The 15,994-nt window shown below is 45.0% G+C and overlaps 1 protein-coding gene across 4 annotated transcripts in view; it reads left to right on the forward strand.

Moving 5' to 3' along the window:
• Nucleotides 1–15,994, forward strand: part of Scml4 (Scm polycomb group protein like 4) — a 100,070-nt gene that overhangs the window by 68,404 nt on the left and 15,672 nt on the right. For 2 of the 4 annotated variants that reach the window (XM_047559707.1, XM_047559704.1), the window contains one exon: nt 15,283–15,573. The exons of 1 other annotated variant lie outside the window; for it this stretch is intronic. In XM_047559707.1, coding sequence (XP_047415663.1) covers nt 15,283–15,573 — 291 coding nt within the window. Of the gene's footprint in view, nt 1–7,860; nt 8,034–15,282; nt 15,574–15,994 lie in introns of those variants that run through there. One more of the 4 variants, XM_047559708.1, reaches the window with a different exon arrangement.

Here is a 15,994-nt window from a genome sequence, read left to right on the forward strand (position 1 = left end):
TACTGAATCTTGCAAGAAGATAGCAGAATGGTGTGATTTCACTTCTGAAACCCTCGCCTCCCTGTTACATTGATTAAACAACGGCCCATGGGAACATGACGTAAAGCCACATAATTCACGTCTTCTACTATCCTCAACATTTATTCTGTGGAACCAGTTGCTCCCTGACTATGGATGGAAATTTAGGACAAATCTTGTGATCTTTCTGGTTCCTTTCATGTTACAAAATGTTCTCTAGTCAAGAATGAATGTGCCCAGGTCAGAAAGATACTTGAACTTTAAGCTTCACTCAAAGATACTGTACTGTTCTGCACATGCGGCCTCAGGCCAGCTGCCTGCAGCCATAACAGAGGGCATGGCTGGCTTCTCTAACCACCCCCAGTGGGTGTTTCTGGCACTTCCCATACCTAGATAATCTTGATTTCAGGGTCCTTCACAGTGTGTGGGGAAAGCAGGGGAGAGGTGAGAGGCAGAGGAGTTGGCTTGCCAGAATCTGCTGTGAGTGAGCATCATGCTCCCTGTTCCCAGCAAATGTTTTAAGCTGATTCTTCATCCTGTGGGGTCCTATGTGGACTCCTTGGTGATCCTATCATCTCTGCACTTTCCTTGACACGTACAAAAGCAGTTCTTCTCAGATGGTCACTTCAATTCCTTCCACAGTCCAAGACCTCTGGGAGTCTCCCCGTGCTTCCTTCTGCTGAAGTGCCCTTGTGCCTCCAACTGTCCTGTGGAAAGGATCTAAGACAAACCTTCTTCAGGTCTCTTCTGATGACCCGCACCTGGTCCTTGAGAAACACACAGTCTCTGCCCCAACAAACTCTGGAAGTGCAGGTTGGTCCCTGCAGGGCACAGCTCCTTTGTTCCACCAGCCAGCTGCAGTCTTTTAGATCTCCCATGGGCATTGAATCCACTGTATCTCCCAAGCTCCAAGGTACTGGAGTAACAGACCCTCACAGTGGGCTCCATTATGGCTGAAAAATACAAACTACTCACATGGTCACGCTAAAGCCGTTGTTGGGAATAGACTGAATAGTTCTCTCCACAATTTTTCTTCTGGTCAATCTGTTTCTCAGCTGCTGTGAGCTTACTCCCAGGATAGATGTGGGTGGCATCTCTTGGTGTAAAACTGGCTCTCCACCATGTCTTTTTTCCAAGGCCCACATGGTGGTCTCACACTTTATTCTTTGTGGTGTCTATTGTCTTGTGTCCTCAGTCAAAACTAAAACTAAAATGGGTGTATTTTAATATCATATTCCAGGAGGGTGACAGCCTTCCTCAAAGCTGGCATGTCCAGCTGAGACTTGGTTTCCTTCCTAGTCATTCCTGGAAGAATGACCACAGTTGTCCCTGACCCAAGACTGCCTTGAAATAATGAACAGCTCCGAGTCAAACAGCCTCATGGCAATGGCTCCTTATATCCTGGGTGCTACAGAGTCGAGTGCTGGGTCCTCACTCTTCAGAGAGCTTTGGGGAGAGTGGAGGAAGAAGCGGCTGCCTGACTGGCTCTGAGTGATCCCCTTGCCCTTGTCTTTCCCCCCAGTGTGCCAAGAACCCTAAGGTGACACCACTCAGGAGTTGGTCTTTAGAGAAAGACACTGCCTGGTTAGAGTTGCCCCTCACAGTTCCCTTGCAGTCTAACTTACCAAGTTACTATTACATTAGAGGATGAATTCGTTTATCACCCACTTTATCATCATTGTGCCGGGAAGGGCCCTGCAGCAAGGGGTGGAAGCTTTTTGACATTAGGCTCCATAGCTATCCATAGGACCACATTGTTCAAAAAGAAGATTGTAAGGTCTTGAGCTCATGTGAACCAGAACAATGCCTGGTCCTACTCCGTCCCAAGGTGTTCAGTCCAAGCCAGAGTGTCTCAGCTTGGTGTCACACACTTAGAGCATTTGTCAATGCTCACCAGAATGTGTTAAAAGGCAGCAATCCATGAGATGAAAATGCAAAGTCATGATAATTTTAGGAGCTATTCAGGGAAGTGGGGTACTATTGGAAGGAGTGAAGAAGATTTGGGGAGGACACGATTCCAGGAAAGGACCGCAGGTCATGTGTATTTGTTCTCTGTGGCTGAAAAGCAAAAGTGAGACAGACTCGAAGGTAGATTTCATTAAATCTAAGGTCCTGCCACTCAAACTCTGGTCACGTGAGGATGGCAGAGCTCAGCAGCCCTCCTGGACCTTGACCAGCAGACCTCCAGCTGTTTTGAAGGCACACTGAGATTCCAGAGGTGTGGATTTAAGCAACACTCCCCGGGAAGAGAACTTGAGAGTTAAATAACCACGTGGATCTCTGTGAAATCAGTCCCCTCACAGAGTCAGGGGGGGCTGGCCTCATAAAGAGCTCTGGAAAGTCAAAGACACTCAGAAGTAGAAGGGGCTTCTTGGGTGGAAATTACCCATTACTGATGACAAATATATGCACGTGTCCACCTGTGAGGGTTACTAGAGGCACTTTGACAACCCACGGGAGTAGGAACAGAGGTCTTCTCTGGTCCCTTCCAGGCTGACAGTCATGGGCTGGAGTCATGGTAGAGGACATCCCTAGGCAGCAGGAAGAACAGGGACCCCAGGAGTTCCAGCAAGAAACCTTACAGAGGTAAAGGGAAGGACACCAACTTTCTCCCATAAAAGACCTTCCCTAGGAGCAGAGGCAGGGCTTCTTATAAATCTCTTCCTCAGATTTTTGAAATATATATTCTCACTCCAAAGAATTTTTTTTTCCTGTTTCGAAGGAAAACCAGGTTTCAGGACCATCCAGCTGTGAGAGGTTAGTGTTCTTGACTTGAAATAGGAATTGCAGGCTATTCGTCCAATTCCATTAACTGACATCTAAACGTGGCTAGTGATTTAGCAAGTAGAGCAGCCTCTGGGTGCATCAGAAAACTGGAGGCAGAAAGATGATCTGGTAACATTGGTCAGAGGTCATGAAATGATCCTGCAGAAAATGTTATTTTATGTTTGTGTATTGAAAAAAAGCCTCAGGTATAAATATCCTTTAGCTGGTGCTTTGCAAACTTGAACATGCCCAGGACCCACCTGCACTTCCTGTGAAAATGCAGATTCTGGCTAAGAAGACAGGGCTGGGGCCTGAGCACCTGTGTTTCTCATGGGTCCAGGGTTCTGCTGGTTGGGGCCATCTTCTGAGTGGTCAAGTGTGGGCTGGCAGAGTCCAGCTCATGTAGGGAATTTTCTTTCAGGTCTTCAATCTGTCTGCATTAAGATGGTTCCTTTTTTGTACAAATGTTGCTGAAGATGATTCTGATGTTCGGTGGAGGTATTCCATGGTCTAGAGAAGAAGAGAGGGGCATGATGGGCAGAGTGGTTGGGTGGAGGTGGCACAGCTATAAATCCAGGTGAGAAAGAGATTGGTGGGTCTAGGGAGGAAGGTGAAAGAAAGAATGATGGACAGAAAGATTTCTCAGTGTGGCCTGGCAACCTGCAACAGGCTCTTCCAACCCTGAGAAGATGCCCATCTATTCTCCCAGGCCCTTCTTTCCATGTCCATGATGGTACTTGACTTTACCGTATGTTATGGGACTCTAGGTTCAGAGTCATCTCCCCTGCAAGATAGACCTAGGGGCTGGGCCATCGGTCCCCAGCAGAGCCCGAAACAGAATAAATACGTAGGAATATTTACTAGCTTGAATTCTGTGCAACATAGCAGAACAAACTTCTATAGAAACCACAAATGTGAGAGCTGAACCCTTCTGCAAGATCTAATTGAGTAGCTGGTTTCCTGTCTTTTGAAGAGTTAGCATGATATAAACAAATCGCTTACTTTTTGTTGAGTAGCTTTAATGCACAGATGGTAGGAAGTAGATGAAGAAGGTCATTCACTCCCAAGACTTGCTCTTTTCTTCCTTGACTGTGGGCTTTGATCCCGGCACCAGAAAGTACTAGTGTAACAGCCCTCACGGTGTGTTCCCTCACGGCTGAACCTGCACACACAGCATTTAGAAAGCAAATCCGGCTCCTTGCTCAATGATAAATTTGTCTAATATAATAGCACTGCAGAGAGTGATCATATGGAGGACATCTATCTTTCTAAAAGATTACTTATTTCTAAAAGGGGATAGAGTATGTCAAGTGGCATGATTGCCATTACAGATCCATCCATCTAGCCAGTTGCAGACATTTATTTAATGCAATAAAAGTGCACAGAGACCAGGCCACTTGCTCAGCGGCACATGGGAGGGCAGGGGAGGAGACTGCACACAGGTCTTCTCACCCTAGCCCTTTGCTGGTCCTTCCAAGTCCTGCTACCTGTAAGGCCCCATTGCCCAATACTGGTTGTAAGTGCACCCCCTTTCCCACCTCAGAAGGCTGACTGCACCAAATGGATTTCGCCTGTACCACCTCTAGCAAAGATGTCAGGGAACAAAACAAACCCCAGCCCTAGCAGTGAAACTGCACTGGAAACCGCACTCCAGGGAGATCAATTCTCTCTCCTTCTGGGCTCACCTTGGCCTGGGGGTGTTTTATCCTTGTCCTTGGGCTCTGGCAACACCAGTCATGGGCAGGCAGAGCCCAGCATCCTGGAGAACTTTCTCATCTTTACCAAACTCCACCCCACCAGACACGAGGCCCTGTTGGACCTGGTATTTTAAATAATATAAGAAATTATGGAGCAGGAAGAAGGAAATGAAGGGGAAGTTCTTGACTCTCGGGTATGGAGTTTCCATTTTACAAGATGAAAAGAGTTCTGGAGATGGATGGTGGTAATGGATGCATTCGTTATTAATGTCATTAATGCCACTGAACAGCACTTTTTAAAAATGGTCAGCATGGGCTGGGCGAGGTGGCATACTCCAGTAATCCCCAAAATTCAGGAGGCAGAGGCAGGAGAATTGAAAAGCCAAAGCCAGCCTCAGCAACTTAGGAGGCCCTGAGCAACTTAGTGAGACCCTGTCTCAAAATTTAAAAAATAAGCAGGCTGGGGATGTTGCTCAGTGGTTAAGTGCCCCTGGCACCAAAATAGCAACAGCAAGAAGGTCAACATGGGCCTTTGGGGAAGTGGCAGTTGTGTTGTTTTGCTTCGATCAGTAGCGTGATAGGTAAAATAAATAAAATCAGTTAAGGTGGTAAATTTTGTTACATATATTTTACCACAATAAATATTTGGGCTGTGGGAGGCACTGAAACTGCCTCCCCTGAAAGAAGAAAGGAAAGAAATGAAGGCAGCCAGCCGCTTGTCTTCCAGGATGGCCACAGGACAGGAACACTGCGGAGCTACGGTCATTGTGTCACAGCCCCGGGCGGCACAGACAAAATAAGCTCTCTGGATCTCCAGCTGAGTAGGGGAAAGGGGTCATTTGGGAAGGAAAATAAATTGTTAGTGGCAAGTTCAGATCTTAAGAATCCTTGCAGAAGGTTTTGATGGAAAAGTTAAAGAAGAGAGTCCACAGGTTTTGCAGCAAATATCAAAGCCTTCACTTATTTTCTGACACTCAGAAATCCACACTGTGTATGTTACCCATAGAAGCCCAGCCAGAGCCCTCAGGGCATTGGAATGGGGTGTGCTCTCATGGAGGGCTCAAGTCCTAGTGCTCCTATGTGCACTTGGAAAAAGTCACCAGTTGTGTATTCAACCATATTTTTCATAAATTATGATGTCTGTATTATGTTAAAACATTGAGCTAAAAGGAAAAAGCACAATCTCTCTCAAACACTGAGTCACATCCCCAGCCCTTTATATATATATATATATATATATATGTGTATATATATATATTTAATTTTTTTATTTTTTTATTTTTTTATTTTGAGACAGGGCCTTACTAAGTTGCTTAGAGTCTCACTAAGTTGTTGAAGCTGGCTTTGAACTTTTTTTTTTTTTGGTACGGGGGATTGAACTCAGGGGCACTTGACCACTGAGTCACATCCCCAGCTCTATTTTGTACTTTATTTAGAGACAGGGTCTCACTGAGTTGCTTAGGGCCTTGCTGAGTCGCTGAGGCTGGCTTTGAACTCGTGATCCTCCTGCTTCAGCCTCCCAAACCACTGGGATTACTGGCATGCACCATTGTACCTGGTCACAATCCCCCCCCCCCTCTCTTTTTGTAAGACCCTCCAGAGAAAAACTTGAGCTTTGTAGGAATTGAAATAGATTTTTACAATATCCAATAATTTATTGGATCCCATTTTATTGTAAAAGGCTAAGGTTACAACCTTAGAGATGGAGAAAGTTATTTACTCAGTAACTAGGAATTTAATGAATGAATGACAGTTCTAATTAAGTTGTTTTAATAGACCAAGGCACTTAAATATGAGATAGTGTGATATTGTATCATATTGATGACCTTGATAATGTAGAGTATCAATAGTCAAATAAAACAAAAAGATGTAATATTATTCTTGTCCAACATCACATGTAAAATCATTTTGTATATCAAAGGTGCCAGCACCCAAGACTCCAGGAGCAGAATGAGGATGTAATGAACTCGTGGTGGGCTTCCTATTTGTGAGAGTTCCTTCTATGAAGGAGTGCGGAGGAGAAAAAGAGCCTATAAAAGAGGCCAAGTTGTACATTGTGCACCAATTTGAGTAGAATGATGAAATATCACGCTGTCCCACACTGTCCCACCTGGGAGGTAAATCATCTCTTTGTCTAGTGTATCCACACTGTATATGTTACCTGCCCATTAGGCACTTAGTAGCCACCTGAGTTTCCAGAACAGCTGTGGCAGTATTGCGGTGCTGGGTTCAAACCCTTAAGTAGTAGCCTTATGGTCCATCCCAGTACCTATGTCGTTGGCCTTGCTTCATCTCGTCATATAGGTATTTCATCCTCTCCCAGCAGCACAGAGGGTGAGGATAGTGCAATACTATTTTAAGAAGGAGAGGAGAAAGAGGAAGACCATGTTCCCATAACCTTCAGTGCATCACTCTTTACAGTATATTATCATGTTAGTGCATGGCTCTACCTTATTGCTGTTAATCTCTCACTGTGCCTAATTTATAAATTAAACTTTATCATAGGTATTTACAATCAGGAAAACAGTATATACAGCACATGGCACTGTGGTTTCAAGATCCACTGTGGATCTTGGAATATATGTCTCCCAGATAAGGGGGACTACTGTACCCGAAAGGACTGTGAGCCTTCCTCAAAGTCAGGAGGTCTATCTAGAGCTGAAACTTGTAAGGTGTCTTCTATTTCAGGGACTCCCAACAGTTTCCTAAGGACCACTTTTAATTTTCCCAAAGTTTATAAAAGACCCAAAAGCGTGGGGACTGTTTAGTCAGACCCCTGACTGCGGGAGGTCCCACCTCCCTTTGCCTTCCCCTGCTTCTGGGGAGTTCCTGTGAGCCTTGGAGTAGAGGCCGGGCAAAGCGGCAAGATCACAGGGATCCCTCTGCAGACTGAGAGCGCACTCGTTATTCCAAGCAGCCAGCTCAAAATTGCCTTTGCTTCACATTTTCAATGGGGGAAAAAAAATCAATCCATAGCTTAGAATAAAGTCTTATGTAAACCAGGAACATCCGGGAGGATGAAAGAAGTTCAGGTGTCAGGCGTAAAAATTATGATTGGTTTCTGTGCATCTCATTAGGAAAAAAAGGTATAAATGTACTTAAGTGGACCAGAGGGGGTCAAGGCTGCTCCTAAGGGCTGAGCGATCTGAGCTAGAGACAAGCTGTAAGAGAAAATCTATACTGGCCAGAGACCAAGTTAATGGAAAATTTAATTGAAGCGAATGAAATGCTTAGCTTCTTGGTTGTGTGGCTTGGTGCCCTTTGAACCAGGAAGGTTGGGCCAAGAGGCCACAGAGGGCCCTAAGGGAAAAAAAAGAGGAGCTTATCTGCACAAACAAGGGGCGGGACTGAGCCCAAGAAAAGAAAATCAGACAGCCTCCTCCAGAGCTTCAGAGAGAGGCTGCACCAGGAAGGAGGAAATCTGGCTTCAGCCACCAAGAAGCCCCATCGAGGTCCACTGCAGAAGGCCCTGCAGCTCCAAGCAGGTGCTGGAGACCAGAGGTTCCCCAGGAGTGCGGTTGAGGCTCCTGTGGCAGGGACAGGAGCGCCCAGGTAGGAAGGGAGGCACCTGCCTCTGGGCTGAGTGGGAGAGGTGTGGCTCTAAGGAGGCACCTGGCTCCTCGCCCCTGCTCTGCCTGCTTCTCTCCTCGCAGGCCCCTGTCCTGGGCTCCAGAACTCCCCCAGGCTGTGCTCTCTAGGTGGCGGCATCTGGCCAAGCGTCGGTTAACAGTTGCCCCCAGCTCTTCGAATCCACCTAAGGTGGGCGTCCAGGCTGGGGATCTGTGCTGCCACTGCCACCACCTCTGGACGCAGCAGAGCCAGGTGGTTCCCACGAGAAGCCCTCTGGAAACAGACCAGAGCCTGGGTGGGTCGCGGGGCTGGCTGGGTTGAGCAGCCCTGCTCAGGGTCAGGCCATTGATCCTGAGAAGAGCAGTGGCTCCTGGCCTGGGGGAAGTGGCAGCAATGGCCACAGAAGGGGCTGCTCTGCGCAGCTGCCCCCTCCACTGGGGAGTTATGACTGACGGGGGAGGTCGCTGGGGGCGCGTGTGAGTGCGAGACAGGGAGAGGGAACCGGTTAGAATAATAGTGTTGAAGACTCTGGAATTTTTTGGTGATTTTTGCCTAAAATAGTATGATGTGAGAATATTTTCGCAATTGGTGACATAATTACATTTCAGGGCTTCACTTGGTTAGAGAATAAAAGCAAGTGCCTATTTAATTTTTAAAATGAGGGCAATAGTTCCAGCTCCCTTCCGTGTGAGTGGTCAGGTCTGCCTCCCAATTGTGAAGAGCCCTTGAGCTTGGTCAGGAGGTCTGTAGGTTTATACGGGGGCCCTTGCCTCCCAGCATGGGGACTTTCGCTTTCTCTCTCTGCTCTTGACTTTCTCCTTCCTGCCCCTCTTACCCTTTGGAGGTTCCCTACATTCCCTGCATCCTATGTGCCACCCCTACCAACTCTCCAGTCAGCAGAATGGACCCCCTTTCCTGGGAGCCCCATCCCCACCTTCCACTTGAACTAGTGAATTTAGACATCGCAGGGGGAGGCAGGCAGGGGGAGCCCACACTCCGGAACCCTGGAACTCTGTTCCCCAAACAGGAAGGTTGTGACTCATGAGCACACGAGCGTCCCTGGAGGCTCCCATGGTTTGAACTGCCGTGAATGCTCTTTGGCATCACCGATGGGCAGACTTGACCCAGAGCAGCCCACAGATGAGCCATGACGAAAAGGAAGGCCAGGCTCCCCTGAAAGCTCCCAGGACACCGATACCCGAAAATGTGGCAGATTTTTGTGCACAGAGACACCTGCGTGATTGCTCCGTCTTGTGGTTGCACAAAAAGCAGATTAGTCCTTGCTTCTTTTTTCTGGAGGAAAGAGTGAATGATTTTTAGGCAGCATCCTTAGTCTTAGGGGCAGCAGGAGTGTGGATAAGGCTCCTGGTGACCTGCCTTGCTCAGCCAGTATTTTCCACTGCAGATAGACGGCCTTACAGGGAGTCAGCTTGGATCCTTCCGTGATGAGAGGTGCCAGGGATACAGCATGGCTTTTTTCAGATGAGAAAGGATCTTGTAAGGATCCAGGAGGAAATGGCCATGGACGTCTTGACCTGTCAGCCTGTGGTTTTCAAGGAGGCTATGTGTGGAATTTGGATTCTCCAAGGGCACTGTGCTGGATGATTCCAGGTCTGCTGGCCCCATCTGGTGTTCACTCTCCAGTCAGCCATAGACCCGCTTGAAAAGTGTGACTTCCTCAAAATACAGATTTGCTTCTTTTTTTTTTTTAACCAACTCGAAATAGTGAATTTAGATTATAAATGTCACAGTTCAATTAAAATCTTAAGCTACTAGAAGTTCTGCATACCTATAATTCATTTACCTGTGTGTTAAGTGACTTAGTGATTTTGTACAACATGGAGGCTATGTATACACCAGTCATCTTTTAAATCAAAGCAAGAGGGATTGGAGTAAGATATAAGGAAGAACTTTCTACAGTGCTATTAGCTTTGTAGCACAATGGCTTGAGTGGGAGATTATAAAATCTCTTTGGGGGAGCTTTTAATTAAGATGCTCAGTTCTTGTCCTTGGTTTACTCTGTAGACAACAGCACCTTGGCCTGAAAAGAGACACTGGATCCCACTCAGTGCATTTCAAGTGTTACATGCCACCTTCACAATTTTTACTAGGTTTGAGTGACACCTATAGCAAAGTTAAGACATTTCTTTCCATTGATTTCTTTTAACTTAAGCCTTTAGTCGGCCAAGCAATGATACTGTATCAGTGAAATTGTTTTGATGTGCTTTTTGCATTTTATTGATAGACATTCAAATACACAATGATCAAAAATAACATTTACCTGTTGCAAAAGGTTGAATTTTGTTCTACAAAAGGATGTATATTTCAATCTTAATCCCCAGTACCTGTGAATGGGGCCTTAGCTCAAAATAGGATCTTTGCACATGTCACCAAGTTGAGATCACGCCACATTAGGGTGGGACTTACTCCAACGACTGGGGTCTTTAAAAGAGAAAAGTTTGGAGATAGGACGCCTGGGGAGAACTCAGGAGGGAGGCAGAGACTGGACAGCAGCGTGGACGGCCAGAACATTAAGGAATGGGGGCGACCCCAGAGGCCAGATAGAGGCAAGGAGGATCCTCCCCTAAAGCTCCTAGAGGTAGCTGCCCCTGGATCTCAGACACGTGGTCTCCAGAACTGCCAGAACAAACCTCTGTTGTTTAAAGTCACCCGCTTTGTCGGGACTTCTGCAGCCCTAGGAAATGCCCGCAGAGTCAGATTCTACCTAAGGTCATACCCTGACCCATCAGTGGGAGGCGCTAACATTTGGGGGTGTGGCAGGCTGGGCTAGGTCCTCAGTCCTGAAGTACAATGATGATCCCGCCTCGGAACAGTCACATTCACACTCAGCTGTGACACACTATTTATCAACGCGAGAAAATGCTGTTTTAGGCAGGTTTGAACAGATCCAGTGAAGTCCATCATGGTCTGTGCATCTGAGCTGGCTATTCATTCCTGTCTCTCCTGGAGCCATGCTGCAGAGCCAGAGTCTGGGCTTGGTGATTGGTGTCCACGGTTATACACCCAGGCAGACTTTGGAATCACTGGAGCATCCTTTGCTGGGTGGAGGGCTATTGCTGGATGCTCTCTGAGGTCAGTTTTATCTTCTGATGAGTCCATTTGGATTGTAGCCCAGATAGACTGGCTTTTATTACCTTTGTCTCGGCAGTTTTTAAACCAATAAAGTGTATGTTCCTATGTTCTCCATTCCCACATTTTGTCATAGGAGAATGGCCTTCCATCTGTATCTGTATTTTCCAACCATAATGCAGAATTATGTGCAACCTCTACCTTGGACTATCAAAATCATGTTGGCATATTTAATATAGATTTAAAATATTAAATAAACAGAACAAGTGTTCTTATTAAATCTTTTTTCATTGTTTATCACAAGTCTACATGAAGAATTTTTAGGTAAGCCCCTTACAACACAAATTTCAATGCCTCTTCTGTGAAATAGCAGCCTGACTGTTAACACTGACCCAAATGTTTACTCAATAAATATTTCTCAAGTCACTCTTCTAGGCCAAGAACCACACCAGACCTCGCTGTGCTTCCTCACCTATACCAAAACACCTGCCATTTGGAATCTGAGGAGGATTGCTAGCCCAGATTATGAGAACTTCATAACGAAGGGAACGTAAGGACGGCCTTACTGCTTACTGGCTTCAGAATGATGCTGGCCCATAGCAGGTGCTCAGTAAACATTAGTTTCCCTTCCTGTCAATCCATTCCAGAAGCAGCTTGGTATATGGCTCTGTAGCCTGTTCCTTTTTAAAGTCTTCATCCTGATGGTCTAAGACCCAAAGAGAAGAGATGCAGTAGACACAAGTAGGCCATCAAGACACAAGTGCTGAGTTCCATGTTTCCAAAGACATCTTGCACACTTCACTAGCCACACTGCATGCATCCCAGAGTGTGCACACCTTAGGCTGCTCACCTCACTGGGTCCTAGTGCCCAAGTAGTGTTGTCCAATTTGCACAGAATTCTTGGGAGTGTATTCACAGCCTGCAGATTGCCAACCACTGGGCTCCTGCTAAAGTCTTTTTTTTTAAAAAAATAGCCTTTTGAAATATAATTCACATGTACAACTCTCCCACTTAAGAATACAATTCAGTTAATCTAAACTACTTTAAAATAAGTCCATTAAAAAGAAAAAAAAATACAATTCAATGGCTTTTGCCATATTCATAGAAATGTGTAGTCATTAGCCAACTCAACTCTAGAGCGTTTTAATCACCTTAAAAAGAAGCCACATACCCTTCAACAATCTCCCCTACACCCTGACCCCATGTCTGAGGCAACACTACCCTCCTTTTTTCTCTGTAGATTGCCTATCCTGGATATTTCATGTAAATGGACTCATGAGGTAGGGTCAACAGCTGATCCAGTAATTGCACTCCTAGGTATACACCCCAAAGAAAGGCAAAGAAGTGTCTATACAAAAGCCAGTATATGAATATTTATAGCAATATTATTCATATTAGCTAAAAGGTGGAAACAACTCAAGTGGCTATCAACTTATGAATGGATTTAAAAAGGTGGCATTTCTATGCAATGGAGTATTACTTGAGCAGGAATTAAGTACTGATACATGCTACAGTGTGAATGAACCCCAAACACTATGCTAAGTGAAAGAAGCCATTTGCGAAAGATTGCTTATTAAATGATTTCATTTGAAGTGTATAGAAATACAATTGATTTTTGCATGATGATTTTGTGTCCTGCAATCTTGTTGAACTAATGCGTTTGTTCCAATAGTTTTTAATTATATTCCTTGGGATTTGGTACATATAAGAGATAGTTTTACTTTTTCATTACAATCTGGAGCCTTTTCTTTCTTTTTCTTGGCTGGAATTTTCCTGACTGGAACCTCCAGAATGATGTTAACAGAAGTGGCTAGAATGAACGTTCTTGTCTTGTTCCCAGTCTGAGGGGGACAGCATTTATTCTTTCACCATTAACTATGATGTCAGTTACAGGGTTTTTGCAGATATCCTTTATCAGGTTGAGGAAGTTCCCTTCTATTCCTGGTTTGTTGAGTGATTTTTATCATGAAAGCATTTTGGATTTTGTCAAATGTTTTTTTGCATCCATTGGGATGATCATGTAGTCTTTGGGTTGCTTCAGTTCTTCTGTTGATATGGTTTATAACATTATTTGGGAATGTTAAATCAACATTGCATTCCTAGGATAAATCCTTCTTTGTCATGGTATGTAAATAAATCTTTTTATATGTTGCTGGATTCAGTTTTGCTAGTTTTTCTTTGAAGATTTCTGCATCCATATAAATGTCAGTCTGTAGTTTTCTTGGGATGTCTTTCTAGTTTTGGCATCAGGGTAACACTGGCCTCATAGAGTTGGTTAGAAAGTTATTCTTTCCTCTTCCATTTTTTGGAAGAATTTGTGAGGAATTAGTATTATTATTTTCTTTCAATGTTGGTAGAATTTACCTGTACAGTCATTTGGACTTGGCCTTTCTTTGTGGAAAGTTTTCATTTTATTACTAATTCAATCTCTTATTTGCCATAGGTCTACTCAGATTGTCTATTTGGTTTTTTTTTTTTTTTTTTTTTTTTGTTTGTTTGTTTTTCCCCTGGTGCTGGGGATCGAACCCAGGGTCTTGTGCTCACAAGGCAAGCACTGTACTGACTGAGCTATCTCCTCAGCCCCTATTTGTTTTTGAGTCAGTTCCAATAGTTAGTTCATTCTGCCTAACTGACATAATTTTTTGGCATATAGTTATACTTGTATCCCTAAATAATTTTTTATTTTTATAAAATTGGTAATACTGTTCCCTTTTTCATTTCTGATTCTAGTAATTTGAGTCTTCTCTTACTTTTTGCCAATTTAGCTAAAGATTTGTTAATCCTGATGATCTTTTCAAGGAACTTGCTTTTGGCTTCATTATTTAATTGAATTATTTTGGCTCAATTTTTTTTTCACTTCCTTTTTTCTGCTTGCTTTAAATTTAGTTTGCTCTTTTTTCCCCAGTGTGTTAGGACATTATTCATTTTAGATCTTTTTTGCTTTAATATGTAAGCATTTATAACAATGACTTTATCTCTAAGCACTGCTTACCTGCAGCCCCTCTGCATTGACTTTTAACACTAGTCCAGTTCCACGTGTATCCTCAACTGTGAGAAAATCTGCTAGTTCTCCTAATAAAATCGAGTCTTCATTTTTTCAAAGGCTTCATTGTGGGAGGAATCCCAACATGGAGAAGATGTGCAGATCTCGTGGCCCCGTTGTGTGTTCTGCATTGCTAATCCTGGAGTGTTTGTTGTTTTTGGTTTCTGGTTGCATTCTCTTTGGGGATATCAAGATCTGTCTTGATGATGTTTAATATACAGGTAATTATTGATGGAACTACACAGACATCATCTTGTCTGGGGCAGGAAAGGCTAGAATAATTCCTTCCTCTTTCTATCCCCCAAATTTCTCAAAACTTTCTTTAAAAAGACATAAAAAAAAAAAAAAAAAAGAAATTGCCATGTGGGTCACAAGTATAGCTCACAGAGTATAACAGACTTCAAGGTTGAGCTTCAAAAGGCTGGCAAGTCCTGATGTACCGGGGGAATGGACTATGGGGACGGCTCACTCTTCAGGTCCTCTACCTCCCTGCACATTAGACTGGCTCTTTGGTTCTCATGTGCAGGGCCTGAGGAGGACCCTGGGCTGTCCAGATCAGCATTTGTGTCCTTGATGTACTGGATCTGAGTATATGGGGAGGAAACATTATTACACCTGTGTCACCCCTCCAGCCAAATCTGATTCTCCCAGCTAGGACACGTGACTCCTGTTTGATCCATCCTGGGAACCCTGGCCTGGGGAGTGGGGCAGTGGTGACAGGCAAGAGGGAGAGAGCAGGGAGATTGGGACAAGCCAGCAGAGACTACCAGATGGGAGGAGAGGGGGACAAAGGTAATGCCAAGAGCCTTTGGTTTGGATTTTATTTCCAAGCATCAGTAGCCAAGATAATAACTTTTTTCTCTAACCAGGAAGGGTACATCTCCCAGTTCCTACTAAAATATGCTTTAACTGACAAGGCCAATGTCTCCATCTGCTGACCGTGTGCCCTTTGGGATTATGCAGAGGGGTTCATTTCTCTCCCACCCTTGCAGATAGAGGTGACCCTGCTGCCAAGGCAGGCAGGGTTTGCCAGGACTGAGGCTCAGGTAGCCTCCTGAACTGCTCTGATCTCCTTCTCTGTGCTGCTTTCCCACTCAGCCAAGACGGTCACCACCGAAGAGTGCCTGGTGAGCCCCGTAGCCATGAACCGCTACAGTATGGACCCCTCCACCTCCGCCTTTAGCCACAGGGGCTCCTTGCCAACCTCCTCCTCACTGTACTGCAAGAGGCTGAACTCTGGAGAAGGCCACCTTGGGGGAGGCCTTGCCAACACCACTAGTGGTTCCCATACCAACCCTGTGTCCTCTGGAGGCTCCACAGCACCTGGACTGAGGCCCCCAGCCTCCAGCCCCAAGAGAAACGGAACCTCTCTTGAAGGAAACAGATGTGGTAATGTAACGCATGCATTGACTTCCCTGTGGCTTCACATCCTCTGATCTTGACCTGGGGACACAGCCTGGGGGGAGGAGGACATGGCTATTGATACATGGGACCACTGAGAAAGTAGAACTTTCCACAAGCCCCTTTATGGATTCTTATTATTCTCAAAGATGACCAATCTCAACTTCTGACCATAAACAAAGAAACTGGTGTTTTAGGATAGTCTGTGGAAATAAGTTGACTCCCAAACATACACTGGCTCAAATCCCTTAAAAGTTTTTGTTCAAGAGTCTAAGATGGCTGTTCTTAGCTGCTGTGTACATCTCAATTCAGGAACCCAGGCTCTGTCCATTTTGTGGCTCTTCTGTTCCCTACTGCCTCCATGCCACATTGTGTCCAGTGGATAAGTAGGGACAGAGGGAGTGGAGAG

The sequence above is a fragment of the Sciurus carolinensis genome, chromosome 7, assembly GCF_902686445.1.
Source record: "Sciurus carolinensis chromosome 7, mSciCar1.2, whole genome shotgun sequence".
NCBI lineage: Eukaryota > Metazoa > Chordata > Mammalia > Rodentia > Sciuridae > Sciurus > Sciurus carolinensis.